Source organism: Mobula hypostoma, chromosome 1 (genome assembly GCF_963921235.1).
Source record: "Mobula hypostoma chromosome 1, sMobHyp1.1, whole genome shotgun sequence".
In the NCBI taxonomy this organism is placed as follows: domain Eukaryota; kingdom Metazoa; phylum Chordata; class Chondrichthyes; order Myliobatiformes; family Myliobatidae; genus Mobula; species Mobula hypostoma.
Window position 1 is genome coordinate 92,768,137 of NC_086097.1, and position 16,929 is coordinate 92,785,065.

Here is a 16,929-nt window from a genome sequence, read left to right on the forward strand (position 1 = left end):
ACTTCACCGCACCTTGTCCCCATTCCAACCTCACTCCTTCGGAACGCTCTGCTCTCCACTCCCTCCGCACTAATCCTAACATTATTATTAAACCCGCTGATAAGGGGGGTGCTGTTGTAGTCTGGCGTACTGACCTCTACCTTGCCGAGGCACAGCGACAACTCGCGGATACCTCCTCTTATTTACCCCTCGATCGTGACCCCACTAAGGAGCACCAGGCCATTGTCTCCCACACTATCAACGACTTTATCCGCTCAGGGGATCTCCCATCCACTGCTACCAACCTTATAGTTCCCACACCCCGCACTTCCCGTTTCTACCTCCTACCCAAGATCCACAAACCTGCCTGTCCTGGCCGACCTATTGTCTCAGCTTGCTCCTGCCCCACCGAACTCGTTTCTGCATACCTCGACACTGTTTTATCACCCCTTGTTCAATCCCTTCCGACCTATGTTCGTGACACTTCTCACGCTCTTAAACTTTTCGATGATTTTAAGTTCCCTGGCCCCCACCGCTTTATTTTCACCTTGGATGTCCAGTCCCTATATACTTCCATCCCCCATCAGGAAGGTCTCAAAGCTCTACGCTTCTTTTTGGATTCCAGACCTAATCAGTTCCCCTCTACCACCACTCTGCTCCGTCTAGCAGAATTAGTCCTTACTCTTAATAATTTCTCCTTTTGCTCCTCCCATTTCCTCCAAACTAAAGGTGTAGCTATGGGCACCCGTATGGGTCCTAGCTATGCCTGCCTTTTTGTTGGGTTTGTGGAACAATCTATGTTCCGTGCCTATTCTGGTATCTGTCCCCCACTTTTCCTTCGCTACATCGACGACTGCATTGGCGCTGCTTCCTGCACGCATGCAGAACTCGTTGACTTTATTAACTTTGCCTCCAACTTTCACCCTGCCCTCAAGTTTACCTGGTCCATTTCTGACACCTCCCTCCCCTTTCTAGATCTTTCTGTCTCTGTCTCTGGAGACAGCTTATCCACTGGTGTCTACTATAAGCCTACTGACTCTCACAACTATCTGGACTATTCCTCTTCTCACCCTGTCTCTTGCAAAAACGCCATCCCCTTCTCGCAATTCCTCCGTCTCCGCCGCATCTGCTCTCAGGATGAGGCTTTTCATTCTAGGACGAGGGAGATGTCTTCATTTTTTAAAGAAAGGGGCTTCCCTTCCTCCACTATCAACTCTGCTCTTAAACGCATCTCCCCCATTTCACGTACATCTGCTCTCACTCCATCCTCCCACCACCCCACTAGGAATAGGGTTCCCCTGGTCCTCACCTACCACCCCACCAGCCTCCGGGTCCAACATATTATTCTCCGTAACTTCCGCCACCTCCAACGGGATCCCACCACTAAGCATATCTTTCCCTCCCCGCCTCTCTCTGCATTCCGCAGGGATCGCTCCCTACACAACTCCCTTGTCCATTCGTCCCCCCCATCCCTCCCCACTGATCTCCCTCCTGGCACTTATCCGTGTAAGCGGAACAAGTGCTACACATGCCCTTACACTTCCTCCCTTACCACCATTCAGGGCCCCAAACAGTCCTTCCAGGTGAGGCATCACTTCACCTGTGAGTCGACTGGGGTGATATACTGCGTCCGGTGCTCCCGATGTGGCCTTTTATATATTGGTGAGACCCGACGCAGACTGGGAGACCGCTTTGCTGAACATCTACGCTCTGTCCGCCAGAGAAAGCAGGATCTCCCAGTGGCCACACATTTTAATTCCACATCCCATTCCCATTCTGACATGTCTATCCACGGCCTCCTCTACTGTAAAGATGAAGCCACACTCAGGTTGGAGGAACAACACCTTATATTCCGTCTGGGTAGCCTCCAACCTGATGGCATGAACATTGACTTCTCTAACTTCCGCTAGGCCCCACCTCCCCCTCGTACCCCATCTGTTACTCTTTTTAATGCACACATTCTTTCTCTCACTCTCCTTTTTCTCCCTCTGTCCCTCTGAATATACCTCTTGCCCATCCTCTGGGTCACCCCCCCCCCCGTCTTTCTTCCCGGACCTCCTGTCCCATGATCCTCTCGTATCCCCTTCTGCCTATCACCTGTCCAGCTCTCGGCTCCATCCCTCCCCCTCCTGTCTTCTCCTATCATTTTGCATCTCCCCCTCCCCCTCCAGCTTTCAAATCCCTTACTCACTCTTCCTTCAGTTAGTCCTGACGAAGGGTCTCGGCCTGAAACGTCGACTGCGCCTCTTCCTATAGATGCTGCTTGGCCTGCTGCGTTCACCAGCAACTTTGATGTATGTTGCTTGAATTTCCAGCATCTGCAGAATTCCTGTTGTTTATCTTGTTGTAATCTCATTACTGTCTCTGGAACCTTACTGTATGCAGATAAACTGCTGTGCTTCCTGAATTTAAAACAGTGATTGCAGTGCTACAACATTTGAATTACTGGACCAGAAATCCAGAGATATGGATGAGCAGTCTAAATATTACTGGGACAGCAGTGAAGTTATCGCTTACTCAAGAGGTGGCTGAAGATCAATCGACCTGGCCCCAAGTCATCACTGCAGAGATTCCTCAGGAGAGTGTCTTCAGCAGCTTCATTGATGACCTTTCTATCACACGGTCAGAAGTGAAAGAAGTTGCTGAGTATTGCACAATGTTCAATTTTATTCACTTACTTTCACATAATGAGACTAAGACACCATTGGCCATGGGCTGATAAATGATAAACATCACTTGCACAAGCGCTAGGCTTTAACCACCTCAAACAAAGTGGAGTCTAACTAAACTTGGCAACGAAGAATCATCAAGACCTCCCCCCACCCCACTATCAATATCCAGAGATCACCATTGACCAGAAACTCCACTAGATCAGATGCACAAATACTGTCAGAGAATGGGTATCACGTACCTTGTGACATCTCAAAGCCTTTCCACCATGTTCAAGGCACAAATAAGAGTGATAGATTACCCTTCACTTGCGAAGATGTGTGCAGTCCCAAGAAAACACAGGTTGTTAGACAACAGCCCGAAGAAAGCAGCGTGATTATTTGGTACCCACCCAACATCCCAGACAATAATTCTCTCCACTACCAGCACTGACTACAGAAAAAAGCCATTCACCTATGCTAATCTGATTACACCACCAAATGCACAGGCTCTACCAATAGGAAAGACAGGCACATGAGAATACCACATCCACTTAAAGGCTACTCCCACTCTCTGCCAACACACACATCATACTGACAGTTTCTTCATCACCATCAGATCTAACTCCTCAAACTCCATGTCCAACAGCACTGCAAAAGTAGTTGCACCAGAAAGAGAGCAGCAGTTCACCTACACCTCCTCAAGAGAAATTCAGGGCAGACAATTAAATGCTGGCCTTTCCAGCATTTCCAGGTTCTGGAAAAAAAGAAATCAACCAAGTATTCCAACCTCAGTCAACAATCACCGCTGTTCAAGTAACTCACCACTCACTTCACTCCTCTTTGAGACCCATAGGAGCACATTATCCTATATACCACACAGGATTATTAAAAATTACTGCTTAAACCTGCTCATATTTGTTAAAGACATCTGGGAAATTTAATTTGCATTTACTATATCAAAAAAGATCTCGGGTTTAATTCCTGATTTCTAGTTAACTGAGTGCAGCGTCAAAAAAAAGTAGTTACAGCTCTGTGCAAAAGTGTTAGACACCCTTGATTTTTTTTATATGATGTCAGAAGGTATGGCCTGATCTCAACAGCACCAAGGCTGCCTGGGATTACCTGGAGAGACAGAAGCAAGCCTGACAGCTGAAGTCTGCAGAAGAAGGTTAGTTAGGACGGTTCAATCGTTAGGTATTAATATCGAAGTAGTGAAATGAATTCAGCTGGCTGGCTGGGAGACACCAGAGAGTAGTGGTGGATAACTGTGTGTCAGATTGGAGGGTGGTGTCTAGTGGTGTGCCTCAGGGATCTGTACTGGGTCCAATGTTGTTTGTCATATATATTAATGATCTGGATGATGGGGTGGTAAACTGGATTAGTAAGTATGCAGATGATACTAAGATAGGTGGAGTTGTGGATAATGAAGTAGGTTTTCAAAGCTTGCAGAGAGATTTAGGCCAGTTAGAAGAATGGGCTGAAAGATGGCAGATGGAGTTTAATGCTGATAAATGTGAGGTGCTACATTTTGGTAGGGCTAATCAAAATAGGACATACATGGTAAATGGTAGGGCATTGAAGAATGCAGTAGAACAGAGGGATCTAGGAATAATGGTGCATAGTTCTCTGAAGGTGGAATCTCATGTGGATAGTGTGGTGAAGAAAGCTTTTGGTATGCTGGCCTTTATAAATCAGAGCATTGAGTATAGGAGTTGGGATGTAATGTTGAAAATTGTACAATGCATTGGTAAGGCCAAATTTGGAGTATTGTGTACAGTTCTGGTCACCGAATTATAGGAAAGATGTCAACAAAATTGAGAGAGTACAGAGAAGATTTACTAGAATGTTACCTGGGTTTCATCTCCTAAGTTACAGAGAAAGGTTGAACAAGTTGGGTCTTTATTCTTTGGAGCGTAGAAGGCTGAGGGGGGACTTGATAGAGGTATTTAAAATTATGAGGGGGATAGATAGAGTTGACGTGGATAGGCTTTTTCCATTAAGAGTGGGGGAGATTCAAACAACAGAACATGAGTTGAGAGTTAAAGGGCAAAAGTTTAGGGGTAACATGAGGGGGAACTTCTTTACTCAGAGAGTGGTAGCTGTGTGGAACGAGCTTCCAGCAGAATTGGTTGAGGCAGGTTCAATGTTGTAATTTAAAGTTAAATTGGATAGATATATGGACAGGAAAGGAATGGAGGGTTATGGGCTGAGTGCAGGTCGGTGGGACTAGGTGAGAGTAAGAGTTCGGCACGGACTAGAAGGACTGAGATGGCCCGTTTCTGTGCTGTAATTGGTATATGGTTATATGGTATAAGAACTGTGGCAAGATGCTGGGAACAACCTACCCACTGATTTTTTTATAAAACTGCACAAAAGTGTACCTAAGAGAATTAATGCAGTTTTAAATGCAAAGAGTGGTCACACCAAATGTTGATTTGATTTCGTTTTTTTGACTGTTAACTGCTCTTTATAGTAATTTTTTGATATTTAGAAACTTGTCATTTCATTATTTTTAGTAGCTTCGCTTCACAGAATTTTTTTTTACATGCGCCTGACTTTTGCACAGCACTGTAGATTTGAGCTATCATGCCTTTCACATCCCAGAACACACAATAGTGCCTTAAATGTAATTAATTACTTACAAAGCAGAAAAACTGCAGATGCAGAAAATTCAGCAGGTTGGAAAGCATCCATGAATTAATACTTTCTGTCAAAGACCATTCATCAGAACTGCTATGTATCTCCAGCATTTGACACAACTGTGATACAAGAACAACCATTGTACCTACTGGAAGGTTCCACAGACAGCAGTGAGATAGTAACCACTGTACCTATTTCATTGTATAGGTTGGACTTTACATTTTTTCCTTTACTATTTGCAGTGATTAGCACAGTTGCCTTCTCTTAAGTGCTGTAGCCAAGTGTGAAGAGCACCATCCTTTTGACCATCCATGCTCCAATATCAGAGGTTGAGTTCCGTCACAACCAGCTCCACACCACTGGCTGAGACTTGTCAGTCTGAAGCACTTGCACTGTTGATGCCTTCAGGAGGAAAAGCAGAGCTGGAGAAAGAAACTGAGATCATGAAACTGGCTGCTGAATGCAGGTGGCAGTGATACATTCACTCACCTAATCGTGCCATGAGGTTATTGCGTTCTTCCTCAATCTCTTCCTTAGACATGGTCTGCAGTCGAGCAAGGTTCTCTTCATGAATCCTCTGAGCTTCATGAGGGCTTATTTCTTTCCCCAGTTTTTCTTCTGAAGCCCATCTCTCATTATCTGAAACTGTACACAAATAAAAGCTTAAGGGTGTAAAGAAGTTGTGGAATTTAGTAAACAAATCTAAAATCCACTCAATTACTTACCAACAATTACACACCATGGCAGAATAATGGGGATTGCAAATCTCTGTTGCATTAGTCACTCAGACTATGGCTAATCTGTTTCTTAACATGAGGGGATTACTCATGAACTATCATGCCCATAATTTAATTAGAACTGAAAAAAGAAATCAAAAAACTGTACATGCTGGAAATCTGAAATAGAAACAAAAAGTGCTAGAAACACTCAGCAAGTCAGGTAGCATCTATGGAAAGAGAAAATATGGTTTCATACTGAAGACTCACATTTCAGTTCTGACAAATGATAACATTGATTGTGCTTTTCTTTCCACAGATCCTGTCTGACCGACTGAGTGTTCCAGCTCTTCAGCTTTCAGTCCCATTGTTAATTATATTGTTGGCCCAACATCAGTCAAGGACATTGCTCTCTGCTCTTCCCCTTTTGTTAATACAGCTCAAGAAATACTTAATAGAGCCATATGAATAAGTAGCAAGTAGAAAGATATGCTACACTTATATAGCCCTGGGAGGCACACTCACTTTCCTGTCAGTTCAGCAACAGAACATATTATGCTTAGTGACAAGGGATATTTTTAATAAACATTATGCTACAAATGGAAGACACAAGAGACTGCAGATGCTGAAATCTGGTGCGAAAAACAAACTCATTGTGTCAGGCAGCATTTGCAGAGGCCGTGGCAGAGTTGATATCTTAGCTAAGACCCAACACCAGGACTAAGACTGTAAGGGAGAGACAGCTACTATACCAAGGAGAGAGGAAGGAGCAGAGTAGCAGTGAGCAAGCAGCAGTTATGTCAAGCTGGGCGGGTGGGGGGGGGGGGAGTGATGGACAGGATGCTACAGAACTCTTTTGTGTAAATTCACCTGGTGAGTGGCTCTTTTCCGATGTTTCTCTAGTCTGAGACTGAGCTGATACTGGCTGCGCTGAACCCGTGGTCAATGGGCTGGTTCGACACTGTGAAGATTCTGCCCGATGTGCTTCAATTGCTCTTTTTGCCTCGAGTTTCTGGGCAAAGATACTTTTTCTTCCCGAAACTGGCTTCAACTGATAAAAGAAAAATATACACCGCATTATAGATAGGCATGTAAAATGAAATGGACAAATGTGGATCATTCCAAAAGACCAAAGAATCTAATTATTTATTGAAGAATTTCTGGGCTGCCTCTCCACTTATCTATCATGGAATCTATTTCATTCACTAGAATTCACTCCAATTATTCCAAAAGAAACATCGTCAGTAAATATCATGAAATGCTTATTTTAGGGGTACGGAGTCTAGCTATCGAGTGGTACTGTTGAAAGATTACTGATCTGAAACTTTAGCTTGGACTCTCTTTCTACGCATGCTGCGTGGTCTACTGAGCACGTTCAGCACAGTGTTCTTAGAGCCGTTCTTTTTCATTCCTCCCCACCCATTTCCCTGCTTTTGTAGCTCCTTGAGATCCATTAAATGTTCAATTATTTACAAGCTCAATTGAAATATTATTGACATGAACTCCACACATCTCTGTACGCACGCTGTCAAGCCAGCAGAATACTTCAGCATTTTCTGATTCTTTTCCCTGTCCTCATTTCTTGTGTCAGCCTGATGTTATCTGCACATCAGAGTTTAATACCCTTTTATCTGTAAAGAAGAAAATAGTAAATTTACAATAGTTTACCTCGCTTTGTATCTCCGACCTGTGAAAGACCTTTGGGAAGGCTTGTCCTGTCGATAATGGCGGATTTATGGTACTCCCTGTAGTGTCTCTCTCCTGAAGGAAAATAACGCAAAAGAAATTGTTAAAACTTTTACATTTAACCTTTATATTTTCTTCTAGGACAGTCACAACAGATGGTTCTCCAACCAGCAGACAGACAAATGTTTAACAAGGTACAAGCAACTGTAAAACCATGTGTGGTTAGTCCGGCAACAATGAAATAGCATTGAGAATAGGGCTCTGAAGCTGGCCAAAACCATTAGATGGACCATGAAGTATAAGCAGTGCAGAAGAAATCAACAATAAAGCTGATAATCGGGCACGCTTTAACTTTGATAGTCTCAGACTGACAGATTTTCCCCACTATTGAGTGTTATTTCTACTAATATCCAACAAACCTTTTTCAGATGTCACACAGTACTATAATAAAATTTCCAGTGAACCAGGCAAGTTTAAAAGGAGCATGAGAACAGGACCCTGATGATCAGGAAGGGCACACATGGACAGGGCCCTTTGTCAATGTCAATGGAGCTTGAAACGAGTGGGAAGGGATCGTGGCAAAAAAAAACATCTGCTGAGTAAGATACCAAGCCACTGGGATTTCTAAATAGTCAGCAGATCATCGGATTTTTCATGCAAGATAACTTACAATGATCTTGGAAAGGACAGCTGTGATGTGTCTGTCCTGTAGATCCATCTGCTCCTCACTATCATCCTCCTGGAATCTGACTCTTTCTGCTTTAAACTTGGACTTCTTGGGTGCAACTGGCATGAGTGATGGAGGATGGTCGGGAAGAGCTAAAACATAAGAGATGTTTTTTAACAGCAAGATCCCACTATAGCACTGTTACAGTAATCAGACCATCAGTTTTCTTGATTGAGGGTAAAATAATGGACTCAGCACCAAAGATATTTTTTATCTTCTTTGAAGAAAGCTGGGAGATTATACACATTCAACCAAGAGCCTTCAGATTCATGCTTTATCCTAGCTGAGATATTGTACCACTGCAACACACTAGTGTACAGCGTACTTAAATCATCAGCATTGATGATGAACCTGCAATCTTCTGAAATGACGTACAAAAGCAAACAATGAAGCTGCACAAGCCAATGTACACCAACCCAAAGGGGATTATAAGTGAACAAATAGCTTTATTAAAGTGCACAGTCCACATTTCGGGTCAAGGCTCATCACCAGTACTTCATGACCTTTCATGAAAGGTGTCAGTATGAAACGTTAACTGTTTATTCCTCTCCATAGATGCCTGATGTGCTCAGTTCTTCCAGATTTTGTGTGTGTTACTCTGGATTTCCAATATCTGCAGAATCTCGTGTGCTTTATTGAAGTGGATAGTTTAAGAAGATATCTTAAAGGAAGGTTGAAGGAGAAAAAGTAGAAATAGAGAAACAATGGGTCTGAAATGGACTCCAGGTGAACTGAATATGTCAACACCAACTATTTGCAAGGAGTATTTAGCAAAGCCTAATGGAAAATTCCCAAATATGATATACATATACTTATTTTCATTAAAGTGGAAGTTAATTAATCTCAAAAAGATAGAAGGATATGTTAGAAGTATGAGATGAGGAAAACAGTGGAAAAAAGCTTCAGAGGAGGATTTACACCAGCACATGCCTCCAGTATATGAGGAGGAATTTCTTCAAAGGACAGCAATAGCTTGAAATTGTGTATCCATAACTTCTACGGATAGGCAGATGAAGGTTTCAGGGCTAAAATGACCAAGCATACGCTGTATACGGGTATCCAGAGACAGAGGAATCTGAGGTACAATTGGCTAAGATATGATCTGATTGTGGAGCACGTGGTCTGAGTGGCCTATTCTTAATGTTCTTATCCATGTCAATTATTAAACTAAAACCAATCAACTACACAAAACCCCAGTAGGAGGGGGTACAAAATTGGCATTTACACCACACCCCTCATATAAGACCTAGCATTCTTATATTAATATCAACACAAGAACAAATTCGTACCTTCCAAGGTAACCATGTCCCTTAAATCTTCAGTGGCTTGACTTCCACCAGTACTTTCTGATTCCACTTTCCTCTTGTCTGCCTTCTTTACGACTTTGGCAGCTGGAAACATCCCTGTGGCTAGGAAATTTTGCTGAAACCGCAGGAGGTCATCCTCGGATTCTCCAGGTTTTGGCCTTCCCAGCATCTTCCTTAGACTGTGATGGTGCCCTGTGAATGACAAAGCATCAGCCAACATCACTGCAATTTCAGGACATGTGTCCAACACCATGGGATCTTAGGATATTGATGCACAGGAAGGAACTTGCCCTACTGTGCTTGCACTGGACCTTTGGTAACCAGCTATCCAATTAATTTGCCTGTTCTACACTTTTTCCCCATACTGTTATGAGGTTTGTCCTTCCAAAAACTTTACGAAAAGGGGCAAAACTATCAATAGTTACTCACCTCCATCCCTTGCTTTGGTTGCTGATTAGATTCACACAGCACAGTGGACCAATTACCAGACTATAATTCTGCCTCTCATTTAAAAGTAGATTCCTTAAGGTTGTTATAGATGGGGGGGGGGGGGTAATGGGGACAAGGTCCCACTACCTATTAAATGCTCCCAAAGGCATGCACCTCAAATAGCCTCTGAAAAACCAAGTCCAGCTCCTGGCCTTCACGTGTGGCTTAGCTACTAAACAAGGTGGAACCATTTCTACTAACAGCAGAACAGGGAAAGGCGGGCTTCTGGCACTCTAAAGTCCATTGTTTCGAGCAGATGTGGCTCGTCAGCAATGGCTGACAGCTCATCTCTAGAAGGAAAACTGATCTTGAACCCTCAAGACTATACAAGTGTCCCTCGCTTTTCAAACGTTCGCTTTACAAAACCTCACTGTTACGAAAGACCTACATTTGTACCCTGTTTTCGCTTTCAGAAGGTGGTTTTACTGTTACGAAGAAAGGCAGCGCGCGATAAAAAATCAGCGCACATCCCAAGCAGCCGCTCTCCCCGGATTCGGAACGGCATTTTACTTTAACACGTGCCTGTGAGCAGCCGTTTGCAAGATGAGTTCTGAGGTATTGGAAAACACTAAAAGAGCTCGTAAGGGTGTTAAACTTAGCGTAAAACTAGACATAATTAAGCGTTTCGATCATGGTGAACGAAGCAAGGACAAAGTGAGTTTGGCTTGTGGAAGTTGACAAAGATGATGTTGAAGAGGTTTTGGCATCCCATGACCAAGAACTGATAGATGAAGAGCTGATGCAATTGGAAGAGGAAAGGATAACAATCGAAACCGAATGCAGTATCGAACTGAATGTGAAGCAACTGCGTGAGATTTTCGCTGCAATGATAAAGCACGACTTTAATTTTGAAAGGGTACGTAGGTTTAGGGGATATTCGCAGGATAGTTTGAGTCCTTACAAACAATTGTATGATAGAAAAATGCGCGAGGCTCAGCAGTCAAGCAAGCCTTCCACATCAGCCACAGCAGACGATGAACCTCGACCTTCAACATCGAGGCAGGCAGTCATAGGAGAAGATGAGCTGCCTGCCCTGATCGATGATGAGATGACACCCCCGTGTCCCAGCACCCCAACACCCAGGCCCTGGACAGATACTGTACTGATTTGCGGAGAATGCAGCAGTAGCCGGGAGGCACACAGCACATCTTTAAGAAAAAAGCCGAAATAAACAAGCTAATTAATTAGGTGCCGCCGACACGTAATTGTCGGCCCAGATCAGTGCCGATTTCCGATTGCATCGCCTCAGATCTGAGCCAACAATTATGTGTCGGCGGCACCTAATTAATTAGCATGTTTATTTTGGCTTTTTTCTTAAAGATGTGCTGTGTGCCTCCCGGCTACTGCTGCATTCTTCGCAGCAATGTATTGGGTCGGTGGCCCGGAGGGTGGGGGCCACTGCACCACCCAACCTGCGACAACTCAGCCTAACACACCATCATCAGTTTGCTCGGCAAGCTGTCTTCCCGATTCCTGTAAGTGATACTACACTGTACATACATTATTTCTATTTTATATAGGCTGTGTATTTTTTTGTGTTATTTGGTAGATTTGGCAGCCTCATAGCTTAAAGGTTACTGGAGAGCGTGTTTATGCCAACAGCGCTTGCATTAGATTTTCTGCCAAGAGCACTTGCGTGAGATTTTCGCTACGGAGATCTGTCCAGGCAATCGTTGTACAGAAGTATTTCTACTTTATATAGGCTGTGTATTTATCATATCATTCCTGCTTTTACTATACATGGGAGATCCAGTGGATGTGGTGTACCTTGACTTTCAGAAGGCATTTGATAAGGTACCACATAGGAGATTGGTGGGTAAAATCAGAGCTCATGGCATTGGGGGGAGGATATTGACATGGATAGAAAACTGGTTGGCAGATAGAAAGCAAAGCGTAGCAGTGAATGGGTGTTTCTCGGAATGGCAGGTGGTGACTAGTGGGGTGCCACAGGGCTCGGTATTGGGACCACAGCTGTTTATGATTTACTTCAATAATTTAGAGGAAGGCATTGTGAATAACATCAGCAAGTTTGCTGATGATACTAAGCTGGGTGGCAGTGTGACATGTGATGAGGATGTTAGAATTCATGGTGACTTGGATAGGCTGGGTGAGTGGGCTGAAACTTGGCAGATGGCGTTTAATGTGAATAAGTGTGAGGTTATTCACTTTGGGAGCAAGAACAGGAAGGCAGATTATTATCTGAACAGTGTGGAGTTAGGTAAGGGAAAAATACGAAGAGATCTAGGAGTACTTGTTCATCAGTCTCTGAAGGTGAATGAGCAAGTGCAGCAGGCAGTGAAGAAGGCTAATGGAATGTTGGCCTTTATTACAAAGGGAATTGAGTACAAGAGCAAGGAAATCCTTTTGCATTTGTACAGGGCCCTGGTGAGACCACAACTGGAGTATTGTGTGCAGTTTTGGTCTCCACGGTTAAGGAAGGACATCCTGGCTGTGGAGGAGGTGCAGCATAGGTTCACTAGGTTAATTCCTGGGATGTCCGGACTGTCTTACGCAGAGAGGTTAGAGTGACTGGGCTTGTACACGCTGGAATTAAGGAGATTGAGGGGGGGATCTGATTGAGACATATAAGATTATTAAAGGATTGGACAAGATAGAGGCAGGAAATATGTTCCAGATGCTGGGAGAGTCCAGTACCAGAGGGCATGGTTTAAGAATAAGGGGTAGGTCATTTAGGACAGAGTTGAGGAGGAACTTCTTCTCCCAGAGAGTTGTGGAGGTGTGGAACGCGCTGCCTCAGAAGGCAGTGGAGGCCAATTCTCTGGATGCTTTCAAGGAGCTAGATAGGTATCTTATGGATAGGGGAATCAAGGGTTATGGGGACAAGGCAGGAACCAGGTATTGATAGTAGATGATCAGCCATGATCTCAGAATGGCGGTGCAGGCTCGAAGGGCCGACTGGTCTACTTCTGCACCTATTGTCTATTGTCTATATGCTACTGTTACTTTAGGTTTTAGGTGTTATTTGTCATGATTTGGTAGGTTATTTTTGGGTCTGCAAACACTCACAAAATTTTCCCATATAAATAAATGGTAATTGCTTCTTCGCTTTACGACATTTCGCCTTACGAACCGTTTCATAGGAATGCTCTACCTTCGGACAGCGGGGGAAACCTGTACCTCCTCATGGGGAAGGCTTCAGGAGTAAACCCCAAGAAAAAAATTTGGAGCTGGAGTCCCTAAGGCAGTCCTACATTGAGTTCAACGCTGATTGACAACTCCTGCAACGTTGCTGGTGCCAAACAGTATCGGTCTTTGCCGTTCCTTTGGGTTCATCAGGTTCGTGGAGGGGGGAGCTTGCTCCATGGGCAACAGTTTGCTCTCCATATTGTACTGCCCAGGCTCACATATCTGTTTAGCTAGGACGCAACATCCATGGTTGTCCCTGACCTACAGAAGCCTCAGATTTAAAAGTGCTTTCTGACTGATCCCACACCCCTGTTCCATCACCATTGCACAGATACAACCTCAATTTTATAATGAATGACAAAGGAATGATACTCAAGTCACCTACAAAGGACCCGTTGTATAACTATCCACTTTTCCAACATCAATTGCCGACAAGCATTATTTCACTGGCATCCGGCAATGGTGATATGATCAAGTCAGCTAAGTGGATCGGAACGGTCTGGCAAGACATGGGCCAAACACAGGCAAATGGGACTACCTTAGATAGGCATCTTAGCCGGCATGTACCAGTTGAGCCAAAGGGCTTATTTCATGTTATATGATCCTGAGCAGACAATAACATTGAAAAATGTTCCTTAGCAGCAGGCATAGGACACATTCTCAGTACAGAGGGGTGTCCTTTTAGACCAAAGATCAGGAGGAATCTCTTTAGCCAGAGAGTGATGAATCTGTGGAATTTGTTGCCACAGGCGGCTGTGGTGACCAAGTCACTGGGTATATTTAAGGCAGAGGCTGATAGATTCTTGATTAGTCAGGGCATGAAGGGATACTGGGAGAAGACAAGAGATTGGGGCTGAGAAGGAAAATGGATCTGTCTTCAAAATCAAAGTTGAAAGTAAAATTTATTATCAGAGTACCTACATGTCACTACATACAAGCCTGAGATTCTTTTTTCTGTGGGCATACTCAGCAAATGTAAACAGGATCAATGGATAACAAGCTATGAAAATACTAATATAAATAAATAGCAATAAATAACGAGCATGAAATAACCAGATAAAAAGTCCTTAAAGTGAGACCATTGGTTGTGGAAACACCAAAAGTAGAATGAGTGTAGCTATCCCCTTTTGTTCAAGAGCCTGATGGTTGAGGGGAAGTAACTGTTCTTGAACCTGGTGGTGCAAGTCCTGAGGCACCTGTACCTTCTACCTGATGGCAGCTGCGAGAAAAGAGCCTGGCCTGGGTGGTGAGAATCTTTAATGATGGATGCTGCTTTCCTATGACAGCGTTTCATGTGGATGTGCTCAATGGTTGAGAGGGTTTTACCTATGTACTGGGTCGAATCCACCACCTTTTGTAGGATTTTCAGCTCAAAGGAATTGATGTTCCCATACCAGGCTGTAATGCAGCCAGTCAGCACCCATCTATAGAGGTTTGCCAAGATTTTTGATGACATGCTAAATCTCCGCAGACTCCTGAGGAAATAGAGGCGCTGTCGTGCTTTCTTTGCAATTATATTTATATGTTGGGTCCAGGACAGGTCCTCTGAGATAGTGATCCCCAGGAATTTAGTTACTGACCCTGTCCACCTCTGATTTCTCAATAATTACTGGCTCATGGACCTCTGGTTTCCCTCTCCTGAAATCTATAATCAGTTCCTTGGTCTTATTGACATTGAGTGAGAGGTTGTTGTTACTACACCACTCAGCCAAAGTTCCAAACTCGCTCCTGTATGCTGATTCATCACCTCCTTTGATACAGCCCACAGCAGTGGTCATCAGCAAACTTGTATATGGTGTGGGAGCTGTACTTAGCCACACAGTCATAGGTGTAGAGCAGAGCAGGGGGCTAAGTACACATCCCTATGGTGCTCCTGTGCTGATGGAGATTGAGGAGGAGATGTTTTTGCCAATCCAAGTGAAAAAATCCAGGACCCCACAGCACAAGTGGGTATTGAGACCCAGGTCTTGGAACATACTGATACATGATGAAATGGCAAAGCAAACTCGATGGCCTAATTCTGTTCCTATATCTTATGGTCTAAATGCTAATTTTTCCAACTAGAAATCTAAACATTTATAGTCTGCAAATTTAAGAACAAGGCAAAAAAACATTTTTTTTAAAAATCCACGTCCTTTGAGCCCTCTACTTTTTGATTTGATATTAGAACCCTTAGCAATTGCTTTTCGAGAGTCTAAAGCGATTACTGGTATTTTAAGGAGAGGTACTATCCATAAAGTGTCGCTCTATGCTGATGACTTATTGATTTTTATATCTAATGTTACAATGTCTTTACCATTTGTGTTCCGTTTACTGACTAATTTTAGTCAGTTCTCAAGATATAAATTAAATTTACATAAGAGTGAACTGTTTCCTTTAAACAATTTAATACCAACTGATATTAACCTTCCTTTTAAAATTTTAAGAAAACAATTTATGTATTTAGGAGTAACAATTACTAAGAATTATAAAGATTTATTTATGGAAAATTTTTTAACTTTAATGAATTATGTTAAAAAAAACTTTCTAAATGGTCACCTCTCTCTTTATCACTGATTGGCCAAATTAATTCTAGTAAAATGAATATCTTACCTAAATTTATATACCTTTTTCAAGCTGTGCCTGTTTTTATTCCTAAATTTCTTTTTAACTCTTTGGATTCAATTCTTTCTCCCTATATATGGAATAAAAAACCTCGTATAAATAAAGCTCACCTTCAAAATACCATACAAAATGGAGTCTTTGCCTTACCCAATTTTAGGTTATATTATTGGGCAGTTAATATACAAAATATTACGTTCTGGATATATTATATTAACCATGAGAATTGCCCTATACGGGTTTCTTTGGAAATTTTATGAAATGTCCATTATTTCTTTACTTGGATCCTCGCTTCCTTTATCTTTAAATAAACTAACTGACAATGTGGTGGTCAAACATACTTTGAGGATTTGTTTACAGTTTAGAAAACATTTTGGTTTATTGAGATTCTCCCTCTCAAGTCCCATCTTTTCTAATTGTTTTTTAAACCATCTTTAATTGATTTATCTTTTAAAGAATGGGATAGATTAGGTATTAAACAATTTCAGGATTTGGTTGATGGAGGGAATCTCTCTTCTTTTGCGCAACTTTCAATGAAATTTAACCTTCCAATACTCACTTTTTTCGACACTTATAGATTAGAGATTTTTTAAGATCTCAATTACATACATTTCCTACAAGTCCAGGTAAGAATATAATAGACAATTTTTAATCTGAAACCCTTTGATAACGGTTCAATATCTTACATTTACGGTCAGCTGTTGGGACTGAAAAAGGACTCTTTAGATAAAATTAAAGGAGATTGGGAAAAAGATTTACAGATTTTCATATCTGAAGAGAGCTGGAAGATTATTTTAAAATTGATCAATTCTTCATCATTATGTGGGTGTATTTAAGGCAGAGATTGATAGGTATCTGAGTAGCCAGGGCATCAAAGGTTATGGTGAGAAGGCAGGGGAGTGGGACTAAATAGGAGAAAATGGATCAGCTCATGATAAAATGGCGGAGCAGACTCGATGGGCCGAATGGCCTACTTCTGCTCCTTT

At 42.7% G+C, this 16,929-nt stretch overlaps 1 protein-coding gene across 2 annotated transcripts in view; it reads right to left on the bottom strand.

Moving 5' to 3' along the window:
• rpap1 (RNA polymerase II associated protein 1) overlaps window positions 1-16,929 on the bottom strand; it is a 174,932-nt gene that overhangs the window by 142,813 nt on the left and 15,190 nt on the right. For both annotated transcript variants that reach the window (XM_063052697.1, XM_063052706.1), the window contains exons 2-6: window positions 9,689-9,898; window positions 8,343-8,491; window positions 7,655-7,747; window positions 6,857-7,037; window positions 5,760-5,915 (exon numbers count right to left, since the gene is read on the bottom strand). In XM_063052697.1, coding sequence (XP_062908767.1) covers window positions 5,760-5,915; window positions 6,857-7,037; window positions 7,655-7,747; window positions 8,343-8,491; window positions 9,689-9,875 — 766 coding nt within the window. In that variant the 5' untranslated portion in view covers window positions 9,876-9,898. The remainder of the gene's footprint in view (window positions 1-5,759; window positions 5,916-6,856; window positions 7,038-7,654; window positions 7,748-8,342; window positions 8,492-9,688; window positions 9,899-16,929) is intronic.